Here is a 27,491-nt window from a genome sequence, read left to right as displayed (position 1 = left end):
GTAGAATGGATTTGTCCCAGATGCACTTGTCAATCTGTCCTTTATAGTGCTGCTTCTAGTAGTGCTCATTTTCTACCTAACCAAGACTCCAGCTAATATTGTTTCATGAAGAAATTTCTAAATGCCTAAAGTTATTCTTGAGAATGGAAAGGAATTCAGACTCTGGAGGGTACTTTTTCATATTGTACTAGTGTATACTATCTTTGTAATTTAAATTGTAGGGTAGGAAAACCTTTTTAGTTTTATCTCCATTTTAGCTTTGACATTTTAGGCTTCCATCTTTTTTAATGTGGAACTTTCTTACTACTTCTGGTGTTTCTGTATTTTATAACTTAGCTGTGTTTGTGAAGCCAGAAGTTAAAACAGCCATTGAAAGCACATTTCAGTATTATTTCTGCTTGTGTACAGGCACAGTCTTCTTATTAACCACAAAGTGAATTGGATTTCAGAACTGTTTCCAGCCAAATCTAAACATAAATTTTAATCCAGGTATCTCCCTAGCTGAGTTTAGCATGTGACTACAAAAGGACTGGGACAAGGGGGCAGGGAAATCAGCAAAGGGTATTCGTTTGCACAAACATGTAATCTAAAAATGTTCACTGGTAAAAAAGTCTTGCAACCTCAAAGATATATAAATAATACCTCAAAGATATATAAATAATAGCCTAACAATTTGTTTGAATTATTCTAAGAAAGTCCTCTAGTTTCTGACTGCTTTTATTTTTCTCTTTTTTTAGGATGTCTTCTTCAGATACAGTCGGATCCTGCTCGACTACAACAGAGTCGTGTTCATTTTCTTATCCTGACAATGTTTATAGTAATGATTTTTGTTTTCAAGTGGAAGCTAAAAATGTTTTGGGTGCATCCTTAACAGAGTGTGTCCCTATACCTTTGCAAAAAATAGGTAATTAAGAAAGAATCAATAAAGATTTCATTTATAATTTTTCTATGTAAAATTCTTCCAACTGGTTGGTGTTACAGCAGTAATTTTCAGCAGTTTCTTGATCTTACTGTGAGGTGGAGAGAAATTACAGGGTGTTGTTTTCATGCTAGGCAACATCTAACTGCAATGATATTTCTTTAAGCTGATGTCTGATATATCAATTATAAATGACTGACGTTTTAATTATTGAAAAGTAAAGGCCATATAGTAAAACTTTTTGTCAATCTAATTGGTACTCGGACTCAAATATTACTGAGTGGTACCAAGTATCAGTGCAACACCTGGCTGCAATGGGTAGTGATACTATAATTTCTCAAGGGCCAGCCATCATATGCTCTGCTATTCCACTTTCTGGTTAGGAATGTTAAAGAACCCCACCTGTTCTATGTGCAGAAATAATTGCATACAGGAGCAATAATAATATTTTGTCTACCTCTTCTCCCTTTGTCCTGTGCTTCTCCTCTGTTCATTTTGGTGGTGTAGTTAAACAGTAACCCTTATAAGGGAATACTTTTTGCTGCAGCACTCATCTTCAGTCACATCCTTTATTCTTGTATTCAGATCTACTGTGGCTCTTCATTACTTTCTACACTCTCTATGCCAGACATGTCTTTTCTTATTGCTAGTCCATTTTTTTCCCATTGTCTCCTTTACACTTCTCTCCCCTTCAGATAATTTCCTGCTGAATTCTTTCCTCATCTGCAGTTCAGTCTTGTCTTTGGCATCCCAGCTCTGCTTCATTTGTTTTCTCTGCTGTTGTCTCTGGGTTATATTTTTCAGTGCTGATAAAAATGAAAGATGTCTGCACACCTATTTGAGAGCAGGTTTATGAGTAGAATCCCAGAATCATAGAAAGGCTTGGGTGAGCAGGGACACCTTCCGCTAGACCAGGTTGTTCAAAATCCTGTGTAATTAAATCAGTTATGTGTGCAATTTCTCTTACTGATAATTTCCAATATGGAGAATTATGTCTATAAAATAAACCATCACATGAATACTCTGATAGGATGTGTGTTATTGGGATAAGGATTTAACTTCTTGGAACACACACAGACAGAGAAATTCTGAACTTCTATAGAAGCATTTTCCTCTATTAATGTTTTTTTTTTTTTTTTTCATTCTAGAGAAATTTGCCCCTCCTGAAATACTTTCAGTTAAAAAAATCCCTGGTGTAAAGCAGTTACTTGTGGTAACCTGGAAAATGCCTGAGAAGATTATCCCTTTAAAACATATTATTTGCCAGGTTCAATACAGAAACTTGTATTCAAACTTTACTGTAAGTTACATCATTTTTCTTTTCCATGGAAGTTTCTGTGTGACTAAGTTCTTAATATTATAAGAATTTAAGTAGAAAAAAAGGAAACGAGTTGTTTGAAATAATGATAATTACCTTGTATAGGAATTTAAGTAGGAAAAAGGCAACACATTGTTTGAAATAATGATAATAACCTTGTTATTTTACTGGAATGTTACCAGGGGTGCACGATCTTAAGAACACGGTTTGGTTTTCTAGGGTTAATTGTCCTTTTTCTTTTGGTCATCATCTGTTTTGTTACATATTGTGCTTCTCAGTATTACTCTGTGGAAGGGTGAGGGATGAGCCTAGGCCAAGGGATTACACATGCAGTCAGGAACAATATTTTGTTTTTCCCTTGCATTCTGGTGTTGAAAACAGCACTCACTCAGAGCTGCAGTATTTGAATCAGATTAATATGGAATGATGTTAAATTTATTTTAAAGTGAATGAAAATAAAAATTTTGCAAGATGAAAAATAAGGGAAGTTCTTTTCATAGTTTGTCTTTCTGACACTTAAATTGAATTGTAAAAACCCTCAGTATTTGCATATTTCAGATGACCTGTTGCTGTGGTCTTCATATGGAAGGGATTGTATTTGTAGTTTTACTGTTTCTTCTTCCAAATTAAAGAACTGGCTAAGTTTCTTGGATTGTTTTTTTAAGTTAATTGAACTGAGATGTCTGCCTTGATCTTACTATTTTACACACCACATATATAATTTTGGGAGAGAAAAAATCATCAAAGTAGTCATCAGAGCTTTAAAGCATTTCTAATATCGAAGATGTTTCTTACTAGCATCCTTCTCACATTTTCAAGCATCATTACTGTAAATATGACATACTAGTTCTTGGATTCAGGATGATTGGATGGGCAGGATTGCTCAGGTCCAGTTGGGGTATTAGGAATGGAACTAATGATTGTTTAAAAGACCTATTTGAGATGTTTATCTCTTTGGAGCCGAGGCACTGGTATCCTTGTGACACTTACATTCTATGAGGTCCTTATGTTTTCTACTTTTGGAAGGGACCTCATAGTCCTTGGAAGGCTACAGCTTTATTGTGTACTTTGTCTAGTTTCAGCACCTGCATTAGAAATCACCTGTCTGGTTTTTTTGCTATCAAATACAGCCTATGTCCATTTGCTTCCTCAGCTCACACCTGCATTTTCACACAGACATTTCAGAAGAAACAGGAGCTATCCACGACAAATAAAGACATAGGAGCTGTTTCTTTGTCAGCACACATATGCAAAAAACAAACAAACAAACAAACAAAAAACAAAAAACCACCAAAAAACAAACAAAAAAACCCACCCAAAATAAACCAACCCAAAACCAACCCCCCAAAAAACCTAACAAAAAGTGTTTGCACATTTGTACAAATGACAAATATCTTCTTGGCCTTTAAAGTTATCTGACCAAACCAGTCTAAATAATTTGGTGTGAACTGTTTTTACTGAGTGAAAAACATAGGATGTTTTGTACTTCCATATACTAAATTTCCAAGTTTCTGATCAATATCATTCATTCAATATCATCAATATCAATATCATTAACAGCCTTTTGACAAGTAACTAAAACCTAGTACGACATGTCTCCAGTTCTATGTCGGGTTCTGCCAGAGGTAGATAATAGTTTTGGAGCCTTTTTAATTTAGATTTGTTGCAGAATCTGTTACCTGGAGTGGTCTGGAGACCCCTGAATTCACTCTTGTAGAAGCAGGTATTTTTTGACAGTGACTTTCTTGAGATCAGAACAGACTAAAATCTTCAGTTCCATTAGGCAGTGCACTTCCCATTATGGTGTTCATGTGAGTGGGTGTCTGCATTTGTTGCAGTTGTTACAGATCAGTCTGCATTGTTTTAGACTGATTCACTTTTCATTGGAAGGTTCAACTGATGGAAGCCAAGAATTTCTTCACTGTGTTTTAGCCCTGTTGGGGGTGTTGAAGTGAGTGAGGTTCTTTTTAAGACAAAGAAATTACTCTCATTGTCATTACTTTTCTGAAAAGATACTACATAATTTATTTTGTATACTCCCATCTTCCTTCACCACTAACAGGCTTCGTCTTATTTTTTACCTCTTGGTACTAGAACTTTTTGTCTTTTCATTTACCTTTTAATTTTAATCCTATGCTGATAATGTTTGAGTCAACCCTCAGCTACACTGTTGTATGGCTAACAGCCAGAAGTCCTTGTAACTCAGAAAAGATGAACAAGACAGGAAACAAGTACCCTGCTGACTCACAAACTGTTAGGAATCACTGGGGCAATCACTGCTTCCCCCAGGATGCTGCTGTGGGACATTATTGTAGTAATGGCTTTAGCAATAACCACTTGCTTCCCACCAGTGGGAACTGCATTCCTCCAGCAGCTTCTGTGCACAGCTGCTCTAGAATCACATGTGAGCTGCACACTGTTCAAGCCACAGGTTTGGGATCATTTTACAGGAGGAGCAAAGGTGCTACACAGAAAAATGAAGTATAAAGCAAGCAATCTTGGGTTTCAGAGAAATTACATGGTATACACAAAAACTGCATCTTCTGTGGGTTTTTAAAGAAAATAAGACATATATCTGCCCTAAATTTTATATCAAATAATTTTTGTTCCTGTTCTTATTTCCTAGGAATTTGTCAATGTCTCACTGAATTCTAAGAAGAGCATAGGATCATGTAATCTCACAGGTCTGTGGGACTCCACAGACTATTCTGTTGCCATTCGGTGTGTCAATAATGAGTCAGCATTTTGGAGTGGATGGAGTGGAGAGAAAAATGAAAGCACAGAAGAAAAAGGTAAGCTGCCTACCTATGGAAGTTTTCTTCTGTTATACTTGAAGGCATTAGGATTTACTAGGGAAAAAATGTTTTGCAGCGTATTATCTTCTATTGAATTTAGAATCCTGTTGCTAAAACAGAACATGTGTATTGTGTTTAAAGACAGAAGAGGAAAACTGAAAGACAACAGCAAGTATTGGAGGAGATTTGGAAAGTGATTCAAACAATGTAGGACTAAGGAAGAAAACAGATGAGTAGACACTGAAGAGGGGGAAAATTAGGTGAAGGTTTAACAATGTGAAGTAAGATTGTAGCAGAAGAGTAGTGCAGCATGTGTGTTCAATGAAATAAATTATAAGTAGAGAAATCAAAATGCCAGTTTTAAAACAAGACTAGAAAATCTCTTCTGGGATACTCTAGAACTGAACAAATGAAAGCAAGCAGCAGGAAACTTATGGAGAGAAGGAAGTACCTAATTAGGGAAAAAATGGCATAGTACTACAGAAGATAAAACTTACTTTTATTAAGTTTCTCTTAGACTCTATGTTTGAAACCTTTTGAGTTTTTCACCATATTAGAGAAACCTTTTGATTGTTTTCACCATATTAAACTATCTTTTTAACATAGCAACAAATTGCAAGTGTTTTGGTGTTTTTTTTTCTTTAAATAGCTCCTTCAGGAAAAGTGGATTTGTGGAGAGTAATTGAGTCTTCACGCTCATCTAGAAATAGATCTGTACATCTTATGTGGAAGGTATATACATTTTTTTGTGACTGGTAATCATATTGATATCGTGTAGCTGATGTGATATTTAAGTATTTTAGTGTTGTAGGACATATAACTGCCAGAGGCATTTGATGTTATCAGAAAAAAAATGCTCACTGAACTAAATTAGAATTGAAAAGGCTTTTGTTTACTGAATGGTAGGTGAATGGAGTTTTGTAATCTGTGTGGAAAGGGAGCATTTAATTGTGTTCAGATCACTGGAAAATCTCATTGAAAGTCCTTAAACTGCATTTAAATAATCCAGTTTACCAAAGCTGTGTTTAAATTCACTTTAATCTTCTAGTAAAGTGTCCAAAGGCTCTTTACATTTCAAGTCTCACCATTTGACTTTTAAAATCCATCAAGGAAATTGTCGTGGCTGTCTGTCCTGAAGATGGGCCTGAAGATGGGCCTTGCTTTTCTAAATACAGTATAACAGTTTTGTAATTTGATCTTTAATACAGTATATATTTTTGCTTATGCAGATAACATTGTGAAACACTTATTACTGTATATTTTTTTTAATAGCCGTTAAAAAGCTTTCCACCTTCTGGGAGAATTCTAGGCTACAAAATAGGGTATTTCCCAGAAAACAAGGCTGCACATAAAAGGGAGAACAACTCTACTGAACAGAAAATGACCTTACTTTTAAATGAAGAGGCACATATAATATCTGTCACTGCTTATAACTCTGCTGGAGAGTCTCCTGAAGCTATTTTGAGGATTCCATCCGCTGATGAAAAATGTAAGATTTCTCAATGTCATATTTTTCTCATTAATGAAAAAGTGATTTTCATTACATCTGTTTAAGTTCAGATACAGCCCTTAGCAAAATTGTGCTAAGGACTTCTGTCATATGTATCTGTCTATGTCTTGTCATATTTTGCCGTCATGTATCATATTTCTGTTACAGACAATTATTGTTGGGGGTTTTGTTTTGAGATACAGTTGTTAAGATACGAATACTTTGTGATGTCTTATTGAACTTCTGTTGTATTACTTTCTGAGGGTTTTGTGGGTTGGTTTAGGTTTTTTCCTAACTTTGCACCTCCCAAATAAATTTATGGAATGCTACCCAATTCTTTTGCATCCCTTTGTTAGCTCAGAAGATTGGTTACCATGGGGCACTATGGCAGAGTATTCAGCATAATTCAAAGACATGATAAATAGAAGTCTCTAAATTGTGTTAGTGGAAGCAGGGAGGGAAGCCTTGTGTTCATTCTCATTTCATATGCATTCCCAGAGTACCCATCCCACCCACTGCCAGGGTGAGGAAGCTGGCCTGATCTAGCACAAGAGGTGCTCTTTGGCTCTTACGTTTAATTCTGATACTGCTTTGAGCCTTGTGTTGCAACATTCTGCTGCCAGCCATGATCTGACAGAGAAGTTGTATTTGACACACTTGAATCTCTTCTAACAAGAGTTGTTCATGATGTACGTGCAAGTGTCCCCCTGGAACTGCTCAATCAAATTCCATTTCTAATAAGAAAACTGGATATGTAGATTTAATGTAATTTTGTCCTAGAGATTGCTGACTACCTCCCTATCCACTTTTGCATCCCACCACAAAGGTTTTTCTGATTTTTCCATGCTGTCATGTGCTTTCTCCTCACCAGATGTGTCTCTTTTTTTTTTTCTTTGCTTCATCAGGTCTCTTTGCCTCTCCTTTGCCAAGTTGGGTTTTTACTCAGACTCTCATTACCTCTATTCTGCAGGCTGATGCAGAATTCATCTTTGCTTCAGTGTCATTCTTGACCTTGCTGATTTGCTTTCCTATTCTATTGCCTTTCTCATCTCAATCAAAATTACTTATAAACTACCTACAAAATTGATAGTAATTTGGTTTATAAAGTTTTACACACTGCAAAGTTTGGATTCTGAAAGATAGACTGGTTCTTGAATTCTGTATGTGTTTTTCAAGCTTTTTTGAAGACAGAATTGCTGAAATTTTCTGTTAAATTTTTAGCCTCTCAGATGATTGAAAAAGTGGTGACCTCTACAACAAATGAAGAAGTGGTGGTGCAATGGATAACCTCTGAACCAGAAACAACCAAATATGTGGTTGAGTGGTATGAGGAATTGGAGATGGACCCTTTTGGTAGATCATGGCAATATGTATCAAATTCTACAAAGTGGAAGAATAACAAAAGTATGTTTATCAGTTACAGCTGTAACAATGTACAGATGTACATGTACTTATAGGTAGATTGGAAAGAATAAACCAGGATGAACTCGTTTAGCTTTCCTCAGACTGTTTTTAAACATGACAGTATTATTACATGCTTTACTGAAATCTCTGCCACTAATGGAATTGCATTTTTTAGTCTTAAAAATTTTCATGCAACGTGCAAGGTAGTGCTTGATCTCATATAAGATAAGGCTACAGAATACGAGTTAAAGAATGTTCTGTGGCTTGATCTTATTTATGCCAGTAGGGAGGCCTGTAACTGTGACTGATGTGACTCTTCTATCAGAGAAATCTAGAACTAAAAAAAAGATTGAATATGGGAAAAGCTTATCCTCCTTCATGTGTTTTAGAGAGAGAACATCCTGGTCCTCCATAGGTTGCAGGGGGACGGCCTGCTTTACCATGGTCTTCACTACAGGTTGCAAAGGAATCTTTACATTCCCTATTCCAGTATAGGTTCCCACCTATGGGAGACAGTCCTTATTGAACTTCCCTGACACGGGTCCTTCCCACTGGCTGCAGCTAACCACAAACTGCTCCAGTATGGCTCCCCTGTGAGGTCACATTCTCCTTCAGTTATCCACCTGCTCCAGTGGGGAGTCCTCCACAGGCTGAAGGTCCACTGTGGACTCAATCACACATCACACTCCCTTCAACTCAAGTTCACACTGGAGTTCCAGCCTGTCCAGTACATCAGCACAGAAACAGCAGCACTGCCCTGGCACATCCCCATGGCTGTTATCAAAATGTTCTCAGGCACAAATCAGTCATGTGTTAAGTAGTGCAGCACTACAGCAAGCAACAAAAGCAAAAAGCACCTGCTAACTCTATCTAGACTCTAATACCCAGTCAGGCAAGCAGCCCCATGGCAAGTGCAGGAGCCTGCTTATCACTAGCTGAACAGCACTAACAGCCATGAGTTCAGTCTAGTACATACCAATCAAATCTATCATCACCTCAATGGTTTGACTCCCCAAAAAGGACTCTTGTGGTTTAACACCAGCAATCAGTCAAGCCCAGGCAGCTGCTTGCTCACTGCCCTGCCAGTGAGATCAGGGAGAGAATCGGCAGGGTAAAAGCAGGAGAACTTGTGGGTTGAGATGGAGACAGTTTGATAGGGAAAACAAAATCCCCATACACAAGGAAAGCAAAACAAGGAACGAATTCATTGCTTGCCATGGGAAGGCAGGAGATCATCCATCTCCAGGTAATGGTGACTTGGGAAGACAAACTCTTCACTCCAAATGTCCTCCCTTCTCCCTTCTTCCCCCACTTTATATAGTGAGCATGATGTCACATGGTCTGAAATATCCCTTTGTCAGCTGGGGTCACCTGTCCTGGCTGTGTCTCCTCCCAGCCTCCCAGGCACTCTCAGTCCCCTCACCACCACGGCAGTAGGAGAAGCAGAAAAGGCCTTGGCTCTGTGTGAGCTCTGCTCAGCAATAGCAAAAAACATCTCTTTATTGTCAGTCCTGTGTTCAGCACAAATCCAAAGCACAGCCCCATGGCAGTCCCTGGGAAGAAAATTAACTCTACCCTAGCTAAAACCAGCTGGGGTAATGTATACATAATGGCCATTGCAATAGGTGTAAGGTACTGAAAGGGCAGCAGAAAACTGATATAATGTAGGGATCTGTTGATAGCCATTGTTCTTGCTGAGCAAGCTACAGAGCTTGAGAGGAATGATCTAGGAATCCCTTTACACTGGTTTCATTCCAGGGAATGTAAAGCTACAGAGATGTCCTCTCAGAATGGATGGGAGTTGTTGTAAGTAGTGGGTGCACCTGGTTGATTACTTGGCTCCTGGATTGTTCAGAGTTCAAAGCTTCATCCAGAAGCTGGAACTACGTCTTGAAACAGAGCGATCTCAGTTGCGACCATTGTACCCTTGAGTCAGGCTGGTCAGAAGATCTGCAGTTGGCATGACTGGAACATCAGTGTAGAAATAAAAATAATAGAATATTCTGTGTTGTAAGTGGCCCAGAAGAATCACTGAAGTCCAGCTCCTGGCCCTGCACAGGGGACTCCAAAAAATACACTATGTGTCTGACAGCATTGTCCAAACCCTTCTGGAACTTCACCAGGCTTGGTGCTGTGGCCATTTCCCTGGGAAGCCTGTTCCACTGCCCAAACACCCTCTGGGTGAAGAAACCTTTCCTGATGTCCAGCCTAAGCCTCCCTGACACAGTTACTTGTCATTCCCTCAGATCCTGAGTGTTAAGAGTGGGGACCCACTGCTTTTTAATCTGATGCATGAGACAAAGTTGTCTCCTGCAAGGCAGTGAACATAAAGATATGTGAAATTAGAAATGGTACCTTCAAGTGTAATTTTTTACTGGTTATTTGAAGATAGAGACTTCCTCTAAACCATAGAAGGTTTAGAGATGACTGAGTGGATTCATATAGAGAAGTTATATGATGCTGAAGTATAATTACCCATTCAAACTATTTCTAGTGAAAAATGAGCCAGAAACCATGTGCTCTTAAAAATACTAGTATGAAAAAAAATGTGTTAAAGCTAGTAATGAGCATTCAAATCAATAATTGCATATTGTGCTTGCTAGAGAGTTGAAGCAACTAGTCAGTAACACTCTATTTAGCATTCCCTTGTGATTTAGTCTGTTTTCATTGTAGTAATATCACATAGAGGTTGTATGTAAATATTCTTTTCTTTCCTTTATAGAAAACTTTAAACCATTTATATGCTATAACATCTTGGTGTATCCTCTTTATGGAAGTAATGTAGCAGCTCCATCTTACACACAAATCTATGCTGAAGAAAAAAGTAGGTATTTTAAAGTAATCATGTTGTGAAGTGTGTGTTGTAGTCTGTTTCTCAGGATGTATTATCTTTGAGTGATTTAGTACTACCGTTATTTGAAAAAAAGATGAAGGTTGTGGAAAAACCCCCAGGTTTCAGGGTTCCTGATTTCTGTTTTGTTCAGCAATAAAATTTGTCTATAAGAAAGTATTCATCTTGTGATACAGGTACATTGCTGCTTGCACCCACACTAATTTTTTGTGAAGTTTACATGTTGTATACAAAGCACTTGGAAAGAGTATAGCTATGAACATGAAATAATTTTTTTAAACTAGCTCTCTCTTCAATGTTTAAAAGCTCATTTAGATATATAATTATACTTGATTTTAATGCTTGATTACATTTGTTAGTCAATATATGAGGAAATGCTACTCATAAAATAAAATGTCTGGTTTTAAAAGAAGAAGAAGAAGACATGGCATTTGTAATTGGATAGAAACTTTGGATGAAGTAGTGTTTTGCACGGGAAGGGGTAAAATTTCTTTATTTGTAGAAGTTTATTGTGAAATTAGTGATTTATACAACCAACTATAAGAATGTAGTTTACCAGTAATTTTAAGATTCCATGTGAAAATGTTGATTGGTGTGTGTGTCTATGCAAATGTGTATGTGCACATAGTACAATGCACCACTAAAGAGCATTAATTACTGGAGGGAGGCAATGGAGTATTTTATGTTTGAGTAATAATTACCAGCACAGCCAGAATTGGGTTTTGAGTGCTTTCCTGTTTATATGTAGCTGTGACAACACTCAAGGTTGTTAGAGAATGGGAAGGAAGTTTTAAAACAGAGAACACTTTCTTCAAAAAGTCTCCACAAAGTTATGAGCAATGCGTGTGAGATGGTGTTGTGTAAGCAGAAAGGCTTTGTTTAGTGTGATGGGCAAGGCTGAGGGTGCTGGGGGTGCAGGAGATGCCACTTGAATCCCAGCTCAGCCAGAGACCTTCTGCAAAGGCAGGGCCTTGCAGCTGAGTCCTGTCCCCCGTCCCCCCATCCCCGTCCCCCCCTGGAGTGCACAAAGGATAATTTTCCTCTTGACCTCTCCCTGATGTTGTAACAATAAAGCCTTTTAATGATATCTAAGTATTTGAATACAGTAACACCTAAAACTATGCAAATACCAGAGTAGGTGAGGGGAAATTTTACCAGAAGAATTTCTGCATTAAAGAGAGTGAGAAAAATTAAGGACTGTGTCAGAGCACTAAGTTTACATATTTTCTCATGCATATATTTTGTCTTATGTTACTGATATGTGTAAAATAACAGAGGCAGATGACACTATTGACTATTTTACTACTTTTGCTGTTACATAATGCTTCTCTGTAGAGCCATCAGAAGGACCTGTGGCTGATACAGGCATTCTGGGGAAAAATGAAGTTACAGTAAAGTGGAATGAGATTTCAAAGGCTAAAAGAAATGGATTTATCACTAACTATACAATATTTTATAAACCTGAAGATGGAAAAGAATTGAGTAAGTACACATTAAACAATAATACTTCCAACAGTGTTATGAAATTTTCAATCTCTCTTCTATCTTGATGCACCTTTAAAGTCAATGAAAAAAGTCATGACAGGAGTAGAGGAGCTGAAATATATTGGAGAATCATAGATTCTGTGTAAAGTCATAGATCATGAGGGTTCAGTGAATTTATAAGTTTCATATTTGTCCTTGGAAGGATATGCCTTCAGTTTCTGGAAAAGTATGGTGGGAATTGTCTGTTGAAGTATTTTTAGTGTCAATTTTATATTAAAAGCAAATTTGGAAATAACAGTAAAATAATCTGCCAGGGAATAGTTTCTATGGACATCATTTTAGATCAGTTTCCTCAGATCTGTTTGATTTTCTGCGCTTGCCATTGCTTTTCTGGTCAGGAGGCTGATAGCATAAATTTGAGCATACTCCTAATCTCTACCTCAGGAATGGTGTCCATACAATCTGGCAGTGTAATGGCATCTATTCAGAACTCCTTTAGTTTAAATCACAGCAGAAGCTTTCATGAAAAGTGTTTGGGTGACCTAAACATTTCTTCCTACATAGTTTATGAAGAAAGCTGTTGGATCATTCAGTGCTTCAGAATTAATTTTTTTTTCCTTCCTTTTTTTAGATGTCATTGTTATCAGGCACCTCACACAATCTCTTTGCAAAGTTTTCAGGCTTACAAATCTTGTGATGCTTTTTCTTATGGGTATTCAGACCAGGGCAACTCTCAGTAATTTTTAAATGTGAAAGAGGAAACTAATTATTTCTGTGAGATGTAGTCATCTGCACACAGTTTTCCCTATTTGTTAGTTTCTGCATAGTTTAATGCTGACTGCTTTGTGCAGGGTCATCTGTGAGACATGGAGCCTCATGTTACACAGCTGTATTTCTCTATAGTACCTGTAATGTAAAGCAGGCTGTGTCCCTTTTAGGACTTCAGATTATTTTCTTTAGAAAATTAGTTGTAAATACCAATGCGAGGGAGTTAAATTTAAATGGCAAAATATGCTGCACTGATGTTTTTTGAGGCTTTTCTGATGCCGTGTGTTCTTGATAATAGTAGGATGTGGGGGTGTGTGCCAAGGTGACTTCACTAGTGGCCTTCTAGCACTAGAACTTCACTTTCCCACCCTTGATTTAAGAGAAACTCAGTTTATTTTAACTTGGGACATATTGCAGCATAACTATTTCCTGGGTGTTTCCAATAGAACTGACTGAGGAAATGAGTTGCCTTTGATGTTATGCACCAGAATGTTTTACAGTCACTAAATGTTTTAGTGACTGTAATTTCTTATATGAAGATGCATTTGGTACTGTTAGTAGGATTTTTCATGAAGATGCATTTGGTACTATTAGTAGGATTTTTTTATGCCCTGCTTAAAAAAATTTAAAGTTAAAGCACATTACATTAATTTCAATACTGGAGAATGCACTGGAAACAGAGTTCTATTCATAAAAGCATTTTGAAACTTGGAAAAAAATTCCTTTTGACTTTCCTTTGACTTTATTGGAATGGTATCCCAGTACTGATAGATGACATTCTTTTGGATGATCACTGTCTAACTGCATGCAGTAGAAATATAGTTGAATTTCACAAGCTACAGAAATTATTTGAAGTTCTTAATTTCAGAGCCAACTATTTTGAGGAAATACAGTTCTCAAAGCACTGTTTTCATTGATAATCTGCACGAGAACATAGTTCACCTATCTTTAATATTAGCAAAAATATTTGTATTTATTTTTAGAAGTAAATATGTAATGGTTCCTGTTTTTGCCTCAAACTTTTAAGTAGTATTGATAAATATTGTTCAGTAATTTAAGTTTTGTCTTTTAAAGGGCTGGTAAGTTTGCTTTGTATTTCAAGTTACCTTAAAAGAGTTTGTGATCTGTTACTGTAGAAGTTGCTAAATAAGTGTACAGTTCCCTGATATAACATTACTTTTGTGTGTTTACATAAATCTTCTCCTAAAAAGATGAGACAGTGAACTCTGATGTTCTGCAATACAGACTGAAGTCCCTACAGGCTAATACACAATATACTGTTCAGATCATGGCAAGCAACAAAGCTGGGGGAACCATTGGAGAGCCAAAAACCTTCAAGACTTTAAAAATAGGTAAGTAAAAATCCGGGCTACTTATTTCTATTTTTAAAAATGGGCTTGGATATAAGAAATACAGGACATTGTTGTCTAGGCATTTGTTAACTTCTATTTGTTTTTTAAGTAGTGTTGAACTAAGCAAGGAAGAATTGGCAACAGTAGTTAAATATATCCTAATTTCACTGACAATCTCACAGACTTAAAAAACCCTCAGAATTAGAAGTCAACCCCAAAAATCTTTATTTCCTTGTCAGTAAAGAAGTAGAGTACTATGGTTGGTTGTGGAAGCAGCAGTGTGCATGCTATCAGCTATGGGATGTGATGCCTAGCAGTTCATTAAAAAGTAGACTTTTCCATCTGAGAGATTTACAATAACCACACAGTCTGCTGCACCCATTCTAGTTTATAAGCTTAACTGGTAAATGAGTGCAGAAGTTGTGACCAGTGAGTCTGTAGGGAAATACCTTTTCCTACCTTTTACAATTTGTTTTAGCCAGATTTGACAAGGTACAATGTCAAGAGATCAGAAGCTCAGACATTTCCTCATTTCAACTTCAGGAAGAAAGTTCTCAGCATATTCCTAAATGCCTCTGGTACTCTGGTACTTGGAAATTAGCTCAGAAATCTGAGCAGTGTTTCAGACAGAGTAACAGTAATTTTTTTTTTTTAGGTAGTTTAAAATCTATCTCCTGCACTCAATTTGCTATTTATCTTTTGTAACTGGTAGAAGTGGCATGGACCAGCGCATTTAGGTGAGCATAAAATAAGAGGTGACGAAGTGGTGGTAGAGCCTTCATGCTAGGTTGCTTTCAAAGGTTGGCATGGTATGACCCTAAGCAGCCTAGGTTTAAAGTTTCATGAAGTGATCTACAAATACTCCCTCCAGTCTAAATTACTGTGTGATTCTGTTGAATAAAGGAAATCTTAAAATCCGATAAATCTGTTCCTGAAACATCCTGAAACGTCTCATCATGACCTGTTTTTTTTTGTCTCAATAACTGTGGCTTGTTGGATTCCAAATACTCATCTTTTGACTCATCATAGAATGGGTATTCTACAGTATTCTGAGTAATTTTGGCTAGTTTTGACAGAGCTGTTTAGAATTGTGCTAATTAAGTGACTTGAATATTAAAAATTATCTGTCTTAAGGGAATACCTGAAGAAACAACAGTGTGGACTAATTGGTGTTTTGGTTTTTATTTCTTTGTTTCTGTCCAAAGATAAAGAAGATATCTTTTTTATTGCTATACCTGTTGAGATAAGCATTTTGTGTCTGATAGGCCTTTGGATAACGTGCGTTTTGAAAAAACACGCGTGAGTATATTTCCTACTGGCTAAAACTGAATGCAACTATTTAAAATTAACCTGCAAAATGGGGACTTTTATTTACTGTATAAATGCCTTTGTTGAGTTCGAAACCACTGTCTAAATAGAAAACAAGCAGTTGAAGTAACAAATAAGTAAGTGTACAGCTTATACTTTGACTGCAGTTTATATGCTGTAGTCCAAAAATAAGTATTAATTTTGGAAAGTTTAGTAAATTTAAACAAAATAAATGAGAGAAACAGATATACATATAACCTACATCAGATTCTGTAAAATGCTACATACATGCCATTTGCAGTTCCATGGTCATTTAAGTGAGGGGAGCAAACTTAAAGTCAGTTTGTGAAAAATTAATAATTCCAGGAAATAAATCTTTCTAGACACTTTTAATATGCTAGGATGGTACTAGGACATATTTCACACAGCCCCTATTGCTTATCTTGCCTATAACTATGACTCCTCTTAGTGTGTGATGTTTCTCTTGAGCTGCAAAGGAATTGCAAAAAAACCCAGAAATTACATTCTGTGAAGACATTTGGATGCTTGATCCTTGAGTATGTATCCGTATCTGCACCTGATTCACAATCCTTTCATCTGCTGTCACAGATGTCTCCTGACAGATTTTAAATTTTTTTTTCTCTGAGCATGGGGATCCAGTAACATTCCAAAGATGACTGTGAGGGCTTTTTTTAAGGTTATAAAATATTTTCACAAGAAAAGTGACTGAGTTGTTTGGCTGATGAAAAGGTTAAAAATGTGAACTATTTTGGGGCATTCTAAGCTACTGGAACCAATACTGTTGTCAAGTGGAGAAGCATCAGGTAGTAAGTACAACTGAAGGAATAATTTCCATCCCCTTTACATCTTCATCTTTGTTGAGTATACTGAATTCGCTATTTTTACAATAACAAAACCTAATTTTTTTTCTGAAGAATACTCTGAGATGCAGTAGAATGTTTATATTCTTGTGTAGATAAAATTGCCATGTGAAAAGTCAAGCTAAGGCCTGGTTTTCATTCCCTAGCCTCTCTACCCAGTGTCAATGAGTGATTAAATGAGTGAGCATCCTTTATCTGCTAATTTAGGAACTCAGTGTAACTCTCATGTAGTATAGTGCTAGTTTCACTTTCCTTGAACAAATCTGCCTGAGGTTGATTTTCATTGAAGAAACACCCTGAAAAAATTATCACAACAGAATTTGTATACTGTCTTATTTTGGCATGCTCTTATTTAATATACTATTTAATTTGCTAATATAATATAATAAAACACAATATATGATATAATATAAAATGGCTTTTCTGCAATGTCTCTGTAACCCAAGAGATATTGGTGAGATCTTTTGTAATAAAAATTAGTGTATGGGAAAACAATTTTGTTGAAAAGCATTGTGTTGATATAGAAAATACTTCCTTTCTGAAAGTTTGATACTTTAGCAGTTTTTGGAATTTCTGGTGATTTGTTAATTCTTAATAACCTATTTTTTTCATAATTTGGCTAAAATTCTTTTCTCAATTATAGGTTTAAAAAAGTTTGCTGGCCTGATATACCAAATCCTGAAGAAAGTCTTGCAGTGGAATGGCCTCTTGCTTCATCTGTGGTAGTAGTTGCAATTTTATGCATTAAAGAAGGGATCAAATGGAGGGAAAATAAATCTTTTTATAGCAGTCATTTTATTAATCAAAATCCCCCCTTTATTGATTTTCATTCTTCTTCTTAAATGTTACAAAATGCTCTTTGTAGTATTCCAAAATAGTAGGGAAGATGCATCTTCATAAAGTGTATTATTCTAATTCTTATAGGAAATTGGGAAATACTATTCTGAAGTGACAAAGTGGTTGGTGGCTATGGTTCATTTAATGAAGTAAATTAAATTTGCACAGGCTATTGAGTCTCATAAATCAGGTTTCCACATTTGTATACCTCCTCTCTTCTCCACAAAAAAAAGTACAGCAACATATAGTGAGATTTGGTATATGGTTGTACTAACAGTTCTGTCTTTTTATTTTTTTGAATATTTATTTCTTATTAAAGTTTCGATGTTTATTTGAATGGACATGACCAGGTTTGCACAGAAAGTGTAATTTGTAGATAATGGGATTTAAACATTTTCTCAAAAATGTCTGGTTAGACAAGAAAAAATGGACACAATCCAAACCTGACTCTGAGCCTTCACTGAAATTCATTATTTCATTAAGTACAGAAAACCTAATATGAAAGCATTTAGCAAATGGACAGAATAACATTGCCTTTTTTAGTATTCATTCACACGTAACTGCTTCCCATCTGAAAAGCACATGAACTCTTTACTGGTGCAATTCTGAAATTACAAGTTAAACAGAGCTCAAATAGCAATAATTTATTTATTGAAAAATGAACTGATACACTATCTATCCCTTTATAACTCTCCAATTTATCTCTTTGTATTGACAGAATAATTCATTTTTGAAGAGAATGTCATCTCAGACTAAAACTGTAGACTTTGAAGAAATAAATGTTTTGGAATACTGTTTTCCTGAAGAAAGTCAGGAAGGATCCCTACTAATAAACTTTGAAAACCATGTTTCTGAATGTACTGATATTAATACCAAAGGCATAACTAACAGAGATGAAAAGATACTGCATAATGAAGAGAATGAAGCTGCTAAGAGTTTTTCCCCATCTATGCCTTATATAATTACTGATCAATTTACTAGAAGTCAAATGCATTCAGCTTTGATACCAGTGAAGGAAGTCCAGCCCATAGAAGTGGTGGCAAATGATTTGTGTGGATCTCAGCAGAATCCAATTAAAAATGAAGAAAATGACCATGAGGAAGTTTTAAGGCTGGAAGATTTCAGTGACAAAGCACTGTTCAATCCGTATCTTAAAAATTCAGTTAAAACCAGGGAATTTCTTGTTTCTGAGAGCTTGCCAGAGCACAGTACAGATGAATGCAAAAGCCAGTCAGGTGTCTTACCTCCTTTTCAGCCAAGAGTTCTGGGACAATCCTACGTAACGGTGGATATGTTCAGCCTGGCCAAAGGTCAGTAGCGTGAGAGAGCTCCATTGTGAAATCCTCTTGTGAGATATCCCTTGGCACTGCTGCTCACAGGCATTCACACGTTCTGAGGTGGCTGATCTGGGTTAATTTGGATGGGAACACCCTCTTCCTTCAAACAGTTGTGAATTAATTTGTTACACTGTGTGTGTACAGGTCAGAGTTCACTTTCAGTGTGGATGTTTGAGGTTTTTGTTGGTTTGTTTGGGTTTGTTTTTTTTACCAGACATGCCAGTAGTGAGACAAAAGAAATAGCTTTTGTTATTTCTTCTTAGTTCTCCTGTATCAACCTGCTAAAACAAACTGATATTTGCAGCAGGAGCATCCAGCAGCACAAGCAGCTCATCTCTTGCTCCCCACACAACCAGTTTGCAAGGCTCAGCTCTGATGGGGAAACATGGACAGACTTGAACAGTCAGAATCTGCCAAATCCTTCCTTCAGTTACATGGAGCAGAACTACCTTCCTGTTCTTATTTCCGTTGATTGTTTTTCATCTGGTTTTATAGATCATGTTCTTCTTGTTTTACAAATATTTTCTACATTTCAGGAGCTGTCTTTTTGTATCCTGACTCCTGAATTAATAGTTTGGCTTATAGTTTCTTGTCTTTAATGAGAGTATATTTGCTATGTTACTGCATTTTGGAAAATGTGTTGGGCTTGCTATGTTGCTTCCTTTCCTTTCCCATGATTTTAATAGTCCTCAGCATTTTGTGCTGTTTTTGTTTCTACTGTTTGTTTCCTAAAAACAAACAGGAGAAACAAAACTTAAAACTGCTTATTGAAGGATACCTTTTTTTCTTCTTGCTCTGTCCTTCTAATTTGTTTCAATTTAAAACTATTTCCCAGTTGAGATTTTGATATTTTGAACTGAAAAAAAAATCAACTAAATATGTCATGTTGTGTTAGAAAAAGCATTGAGTTAGAAAGTTATTTTTCAGGGAGCTAATGAAAAAAACACTAAGTTTGTAAAATCTTCCCAGATATTTTTTGTTAATTGATTTAGGATTAGGTATTTCTACATGAAGGATATAACTTTTGTCATTTGTTTTATGATTTTGTTAAGTCATAAATCTAATTACAGTTTTCATTTTACAGATCAGCAATTAAGCAGTAAAACACTCGATCACACTAATTTTTAACAAGAAAGAGGCCGTAATTGTAAACCTCTTAGTGAAATACTCTGCTAAATAACAGGTTTAAAAATATAGAGAGTCAAATTAATTGTATTGGAAGGGGGTGTTCAGTTTGACACATATGGGGTATGTGGCAATTTTAAGACTGAGCTATTTTCACAGTATTTAGAGACTTGATGTTATCAGTCCTGTTTACACAAGATTGTGGTTTGCACAACTACAGATTTATTTCAGGGTAAAAAAGATACAGGAGTTATGGGGATAGAAAAACGAGAGACAAATGTGAATAGGATTAGAAAGTGTTTCCTTTCTGTGCAGGAAGAGGAGTGGAAGAATGGAAGACATATTGTAAGCTTGAATGAGGAGGCTGAGCCTTTCCCTGGATGCAGTGGCTATTACTTGCATTGTTTTGGTGAAAACAGTGTGAAGTTTTGCATTTAGGATCTTTTTCTGTAGTTTGGAAGCTGCTTTAACTTAGACCAATGTTCCTCTAGTTGCCAAGAAAGAATGGGAAAACAATTTCTGCAAATGTTCCTTAGCCAGCAACACTGATTTCCACCTCTCCTGTTTGTTGGATCACTTTCTCAACCACAGTGACCCAAGATGAAATACATATATGTTTGCTCTTATAAGCCCTTGCTGACTTAGGTGAGTCATACTCTGAAATCAGGACAAAGCTTTGGTTAGGTCAGTGCTTTTTTTTCTGCTTCTTCAGTTGGTTCTAGACTTCTCACTCACAGCGACATCGTTGTCTCCCTGGGCTCAGAGATCCCTGATTCCATCACAGCAATTTTTTTCCTTAAATCTCAGTGTTTGTTTTAATAGCACAATATATAAAAATAAACGCAGAGATATTTTGGGTCTTTCTAGGAATTGTTTGGCAGCTGTATGAAAGCCGCATATTCTGAGTTGCATCTTTGAGACAGGTAAAAAGTGAAAATAATGCAACCTTTAAGGGATCGTTAGAAAGGGGAGGTTTCTTGCTGGGTGGCTTGGCTAGGTTACCCTTGTAACAATTCTTAGGTTCTGGAGGGTAAGTATATGCTTCTTTTTTATCCCACTGTATTTCCTTCCCTATTGATATTCTGCTTTTCTGTTCTCCTTTTTCTGCTTCCCTTCTCCATTATTTTCTCAGAAAAAGCAAAACGCTAGAAGTGGGCTCAGTACATTCCAGAAAGTAAGGCTGCGCATGCCTTGGAAAGAAAGCTTCTTGTACTCATTTATTTTGCATGGAGAGTTGTACTCTTTCTGACCTTTTGCAATGTGTCTTTCAAACTAACACTGTGAACCATTAAAAAATTAAAACTGAGAAAATGTGTAGTTTTTTTTTATTGATTTATACTAAATGCACCTTTTAGACATTTTAGATTTTCATATTCATATAGAATAGGTCTCACTTTGGACTGCTGTTTATAGGGTCACAAGAGAGTGGGCTTTAGTCATAGTATTTTTCTATGGCCACAATTTGAGTCAGTAACTTCCTTTGAATGTTCAACAACAAAAGTATTATTCCACTTGGGCTGTTATTTAGGCAAGAAAAAGACGTTTTCAAGTCAGTTTGTTAATTAGCCAGCACTAATTCCTGGGAGCAGACAGAGGTCTGAAAAAATCAAGAGGAGCTCAGCCCAGGTGCTGCTTGTCAAGACCTAGGACTAATGAGCATTTCTCAGCTTATAGTGTGGCTGGTGAGGGAGGGTGGGATGCACCACCACAATCCACCCCATGACTCAAGTCAGCTTCTCTGGGCATGCTACCCCCAGATACAGCTAGCACTACATAGAGTGGCAGGAAAACTGCCCCATGGAAAAGGAGCTGGGGGTGCTGGTGACAGCGGCTGAACATGAGCCAGGGTGTGCCCAGGTGGCCAAGAAGGCCAATGGCATCCTGGCCTGGATCAGCCATGGTGTGGCCAGCAGGGCCAGGGCAGGGATTGTCCCCCTGTGCTGGGCACTGCTGAGGGCACACCTCGAGTGCTGTGTCCAGCTCTGGGCCCTCCCTGCAAGAAAGGCACTGAGGAGCTGGAGAGAGTCCAGAGAAGGGCAATGGAGCTGGGGCAGGGTCTGGAGCACCAGTCCTGTGAGGAGCAGCTGAGGGAGCTGGGGGTGTTTATCCTGGAGAAAAGGAGGCTCAGGGCAGACCTTATCAGTCTCTACACATCCCTGGAAGGAGGCTGTGGCTAGGTGGGGGTTGGCTTCTCCTAAGGAACAAACAGTAGGATAAAAGGAAATGGCCTCAAGTTGTGACAGGAACGGTTTAGATTGGATATTAGGAAAAATTTCTCCACCAAAAGGCTTGTCATGCCTGGCCATGCTGCCCAGGGAAGTGTTGAAGTCACCATCCTGGGGGTATTGAAAAGATAGGTGTGTGTGTGTCTCTTGGGGACATAGTTGACTGGTGAATTTGGTAGTACTGCGTTAATAGTTGGACTCCCTGATCCTACAGGTACCTTCCAACCTAAAGAAGTCTGTGACTATAAAGGGCACATTCAAAACATAATCCACTTTATTGATGTTACATATTTCCCCAGGGCAGAAAGGAGCTGAGAACTTAATGAGTGAGATCTGAAATCTGATCAGACTTTTTGTAGGTGCACCCATGCATGCCATTCCTAAACACAAAGATTACCTTAGAATTACCTCTGTGCTGTTCTAACCCACTCAGCACACTAATTTCTTGCTCATTCGGAGCTTCTTTTCAGCTAGTTGTGCATTACTCGTATTAGTATCTGGTCTCCCCTCCAACTTTCTTGTCTCCTAATGGTTGTTAGACCTTACATGAGAAGCTGCTCAGCTGCCATATATTATGCATCCTTGCCACGAGAGGAAAATATGTTGCACAGACACAATTAAACAAAGTTGAAATGCACTCTTTCCCTAGTATTTGCAGAAGCAGACCACCTCTGGATGTAGAAAGGAGAGGAGCTGGCCCTGTCACTGCTGAGCAAGGTGGTGCAGCTTCATCAGAAGGGATGCAGTTATGCTGATACACACACATCTATCATGTGCATCTGCATCTGTGTAACTACACTGATTCCTTTGAGAACTGCCTGTTGAAGTGCTTGTGTACACCTGAGCATTTTCATGTGCTCACGTGCCTGAGCCCAGACACAGTGAGGTGTCATCAATAGTCTAGTTTGACAGGAGTACTCACAGAGGAGGAATTTGTTTGTGTGATTTGTGTTGCTGCATAGTGTCATTCACCAGCACAGATGACATTACAGGCTGCTGCACTGCTGGGATCCTCTCTTTTGCATTGCGCGTGGAGTCTGGCATAAGAGCCCACAAGGTCCTGGTCCTTGACCAGAAACCCTGGCCCATGTTGGTGCTGTATCTGTTCATTTAGATTGATGTTCCTTGTTCAGTGAGTGAGGAGGTGACTGGCTCCCTCCATTCATAGTTCAGTGTAAACCAACACTTGGGCAGTCTGGATGCTCAGGAAGCTTTAGATCCATGGAGGCTCAAGTCCAGAACTCCAGGGTAGGAATACCATCCATTGCTCCCATGACACAGGTAATTGCTAAGATCAGTAGTAAGATGATAACTTTGGTGCCTTGTGATTGCAGCTGTGCTAGGCAAGGCAACTCCCATGGATAAGTTGAGTGGATCAGTGCAGACACAGAGACCTTATGGTATCAATACTGGGCTAGGTATCATACATTTTAAAATGACACTGGGCTGGGCAGGACAAATGTCAGAGACCATGCTCTGTGCAGCCTCAGATGAGCTTTGGTGCACACATTGTGATGTGGTCATGAAAGCAAGGTTTGCTCTGGTGTCTTTTGCAGTTGGACGGTGCCATAACCTTTGGCCTTACGTTGTCAAGGATTAGAAATATTACAAGAAAAGAGAACGAGTCAACTGAAGTTCTACCTCAAAGAAATATCAGATTTTTATTTTGAATGCTCCCTTGATGAATCAGCTACCTTTGTTGTAACAGGGTTTTGTGTATTGGGTTGTGAGATTTTAGCTTTGCTTATCTAGATGTCAAAGTACAAAATAGCAAAGATTCAACAGCACAGTGTTTGGGAAGTAGTTTGTGTAGCAAGCAGTGGAATTCTGTATCTCAGTGGTCACACAAAACAGTGTTTTGAATAAAAAAATCCTGCTCCTTAGGCTTGTAAGAAGTAATTGCAAATATTTATTCAATAATTTTATCTTTTGCTAGTAGCTATTCTGAAACAGTCAGATAAGATACCCTGCTTAAGGTCACTCGAAAATAACACATAGAGCTGATACACCTTAAGTTATTTAAGGCCATATGAAAGCTTCTTGTAAACAGATGAAATGGATACTAATTTAAGCTAATGTCTGAGTTGCTTTGCTCTTGTATCAATCTGCTGCAAAGACAGTGAAAGTTTTCTTCTATTGCTCTGTGTTAATATCTGGCATATTAACAACAGGAAGCAAGGCATATTCTCACTGCAGGTGAGTCTTGAGCCCGTAATAAAATGAGCTTATTGCAAGTATAGGTAGTTGTTAACTGCAGCCTCTTCTCTCTCCTGGCACAACTGAAATAAAATATACAGCAATCTTATGGTGTTTCTGTAGAAAGCCTGGAAAATGTGCTACTCTTGCCTCCTTGCATAACTAAGGGAATTTATATGTCCTGTGAACAAAGGATGGCATTTGTAAACAGAGCTGACAAAAAATCATTAAGCATTGTTTTATTGTTTTTGTAGCATGACCTGTTTTTAGTAATACTGTTTATTAGATGTATTTATTTTAAAATACTGTTATTAATTCCCAAATACTTCTAGTGTACATGATGTGTTTTGCAGTCTGAGAATTTATGAAGAGGGGTCTGAGCAAAATAGTGTCAATTTCATCTGTTAGATCTTTCTTTCTTCTACTTTGCATGAGTTTTTTTCTTAGTATTTGACAAAAATGTTATTATTCTAGTGAACTTGGACTAAATTTGCCTGATCCTTTACTGGGCTTTCTAATGATTATGTTGTTTGCCTATTTTCTCAAGAGTAAATAGTCATTTCACATCTGCCTCACTATTTAATTACAAACTACTGTTTTATCTAGGTCTCTTGAACTCAAAACATGAATATGAAGAGTAACAATAAAAAAATTGGAACAGATGTCTGACTAACACATTCTTCTGTGACTCAAGATTTTTAAAATACATCGATTTTCAAGAATAACAAAACATGAATAGAAACAGATGTGCATACTTATGCTGTAGATTTATGCTATCAGTACTCTAACAGGACACTTGAGAAGTAAACAGGATCATTATTTAGTGCTGCCCGTTTGCAGCAGACTGGAGAAAAGACTAATGTCTCAAAACAACAGAAGTGCATGCTCAGAGCAGGGAGCAGGGCAAGTTCTGGGTAGGTGGTGCAGCCACTGCTCCTCCTCACACCCACTGGAGCCTGTGGCCCAGCCCCAAAGTGGCTGCCGAGCCATTACCTCCCACCCCCCAGCCCCACAACTTCCTTTTCTCAAAATCCGTGTCACTTAAAATTGGAGTTTGCTAAGTGAGTGCTTTGTGAAGTGCCTTACTTTAATTGGATGTTGCTTTAAAATCTGCCAAGTACTTTATTCTCTAAAGTTTGCAAATAAAAGCTATTTGACCTCCTGAGAAGTTTGTTGTCTTGTGAGGGTGTTGAAATACTGCAGCCCTTTCAAACAGTCGTGAGAGAGTTCAGGGGGCATAACACCATTCCTATGCTGTACCCCCTCCAGCTCTTAGACAAGTGTGGGAAATGCTCTCACCAGACAGAAAGGGGCACAGCTTCAAACCAGACATGTACCTAACTTTACCTGAGAGGTTAATATGCCAGCGTGCAGGCTGTCCTGAGATGCCCCAACTACAGATTAAGGATGTCCTTTCCCAGGGTCCTGATTTACTCAGGTTATTCAAGTGAACTTTGGGAGAGTGGAGGAGGGTGGAGCTGTGGTTAGCCCACAGCTCCTTCCCTGGGGGATGAGGATTCTGGGAGAGTTGCCAGTTGTGTGCTCAGTAGCAGAACAGAACATCTAAGGCTGCAGTGGGCTTGTTTCCCAAATCAAGCTGTCAAAGAAACAATGCTATAATATGGTGGTTTGTATTTTAAAAGTGCTGCTGACTAGTCCAATTGAGTAGTGAGGTCCAGACTTTTGAGCTGGAATGTCTGCTACCAGTATCTTTCTCAACTTCTTGGGTTGTCTTGATTTCCAGGCATTGCTCAACCCCACACTGATGAGTAGCCAGTCTGCTGAGCCAACTAGTATATTGTTTCAGTTTCAGTGTATGACCTGATAGAACTGAAGTTTCTGAGTACTTATTTCTTGGAAAAGTGGCCTTATATTTCCTGGGTTTGTCATTGCTCTGCTCAGAATGTTGTAGTAGCCTAGCCAAGGCTAATTTCTGCAGAATTTTCACGACTACATGAGCGACTGTAGCGACTGTCTAATGGAATTTAACAAAGAAGTAACACTTTTCATAATCACAGAAATATTATGCAAGAGTATCTAGGGATGTCAGAGACAATGAGCATAAGATTGTAATCACAGTTAATGCTCTGGATGTCCACTTAGACCATCACTGATCTGAACAGAACACTTTATTCTGAAGTAAAAGAGCATAAAATACTCTCTAAAATGTTACTATGGCAAATTAGGTCCTAATGTAAGAAATTTCTGTATTGCACCAAATGAGCCCAGCATGATTCTGCAGTGAATCTTCTTATAGCCAGTCTCTGCTAAGTCTGGACATGGACTCTATGTTCTATTTCTGTTACTGTCTTAAAAAGTTAACTGAGGGGGTTTGAGTTGGGAGGGGGATTAGTTTTTGTTTATTTTTCCTGTTTGGTTATGTGTTGTTCCCTTTTAGTGTAGGAATTTATGCCAGCATCAATAGTTTATGAGCTACAGATATTTTTATTTACAAAATATGTTTCTACATCCTCTGAACACAAAAAGGTTTGAACAGTGGGGGATGGTGTCTTTGCTTTGAATGTAAAGCTTTTTTGTCACTAGCATACTGCCCAGAAATGCTCATACCCAGCTGTGTTCATGGCTTGCTGCCTTTGCTGCCTGCTTCTCTCTCCCATGACCTTACACCTCCTTCAAACATGCTCCATGCATTTCATTTCATCTCTAGCTATTTTTTGGTTCTGTTTTATATCTTGGCTCACAAAGAGGCTTGGATTATTGCTTGTCTTTAGGGACTGTATCTCTCTTCTGCTTTTGCTTTTATTTTCTAGGAGCTTAATTGTTTTGCAGTTCTGATTAAAGGCTTCTACAGTTCTTGAGTCAGACAAGGTTTCCCAACATCGGATCTGCAAGGAAGGAAGGAAACAGGGGAGTGTTGAATCATTTTGGGCGAAAAAGAACACGGAGGAGATTAGATTTTGCTATTTTTCACCTTTCTTCCAGCACAAAGAGCTGGTTCTCTGTTTGTAGGTACTGCCTTTATTAAATAAAGGACAATCCTGGAAATAAGCTGTGCATTACATCTCCTGATGCTCTACAGTGAGAGGGAGAGGAGCTGCTTGAGCTCAAATAGGGGTTGACACCATCCTTATCTCCCATCCCTTTTTACCTTTCCTGTGCACATTCCCACTTCCCCAACCCCACTGTCTTGATGCAAAACTACTGAACAAATTGCTGTGAAATTACCTAAGCCTTGGGTTT

The 27,491-nt window shown here is 37.8% G+C and overlaps 1 protein-coding gene across 2 annotated transcripts in view; it reads left to right on the top strand.

Moving 5' to 3' along the window:
- Window positions 1–21,180, top strand: part of IL31RA (interleukin 31 receptor A) — a 35,706-nt gene extending 14,526 nt beyond the window's left edge. The window contains exons 5-17 of one of the 2 annotated variants that reach the window (XM_059874011.1): window positions 738–904; window positions 2,068–2,219; window positions 4,864–5,029; window positions 5,682–5,764; window positions 6,305–6,521; window positions 7,743–7,925; window positions 10,648–10,749; window positions 12,112–12,258; window positions 14,241–14,381; window positions 15,587–15,680; window positions 17,214–17,289; window positions 18,126–18,717; window positions 19,049–21,180. In XM_059874011.1, the coding sequence (XP_059729994.1) occupies window positions 738–904; window positions 2,068–2,219; window positions 4,864–5,029; window positions 5,682–5,764; window positions 6,305–6,521; window positions 7,743–7,925; window positions 10,648–10,749; window positions 12,112–12,258; window positions 14,241–14,381; window positions 15,587–15,680; window positions 17,214–17,289; window positions 18,126–18,717; window positions 19,049–19,143 (2,215 nt within the window). In that variant the 3' untranslated portion in view covers window positions 19,144–21,180. Of the gene's footprint in view, window positions 1–737; window positions 905–2,067; window positions 2,220–4,863; window positions 5,030–5,681; window positions 5,765–6,304; window positions 6,522–7,742; window positions 7,926–10,647; window positions 10,750–12,111; window positions 12,259–14,240; window positions 14,382–15,586; window positions 15,681–17,213; window positions 17,293–18,125; window positions 18,718–19,048 lie in introns of both variants that reach the window. The other variant, XM_059874010.1, reaches the window with a different exon arrangement.
- The last annotated feature ends 6,311 nt before the right edge of the window (window positions 21,181–27,491 follow it).

The sequence above is a fragment of the Haemorhous mexicanus genome, chromosome Z, assembly GCF_027477595.1.
Source record: "Haemorhous mexicanus isolate bHaeMex1 chromosome Z, bHaeMex1.pri, whole genome shotgun sequence".
Lineage (NCBI taxonomy): Eukaryota > Metazoa > Chordata > Aves > Passeriformes > Fringillidae > Haemorhous > Haemorhous mexicanus.
The sequence above is the reverse complement of the archived record's forward strand: the minus strand, read 5'-3'. Positions and strand labels throughout refer to the sequence as shown.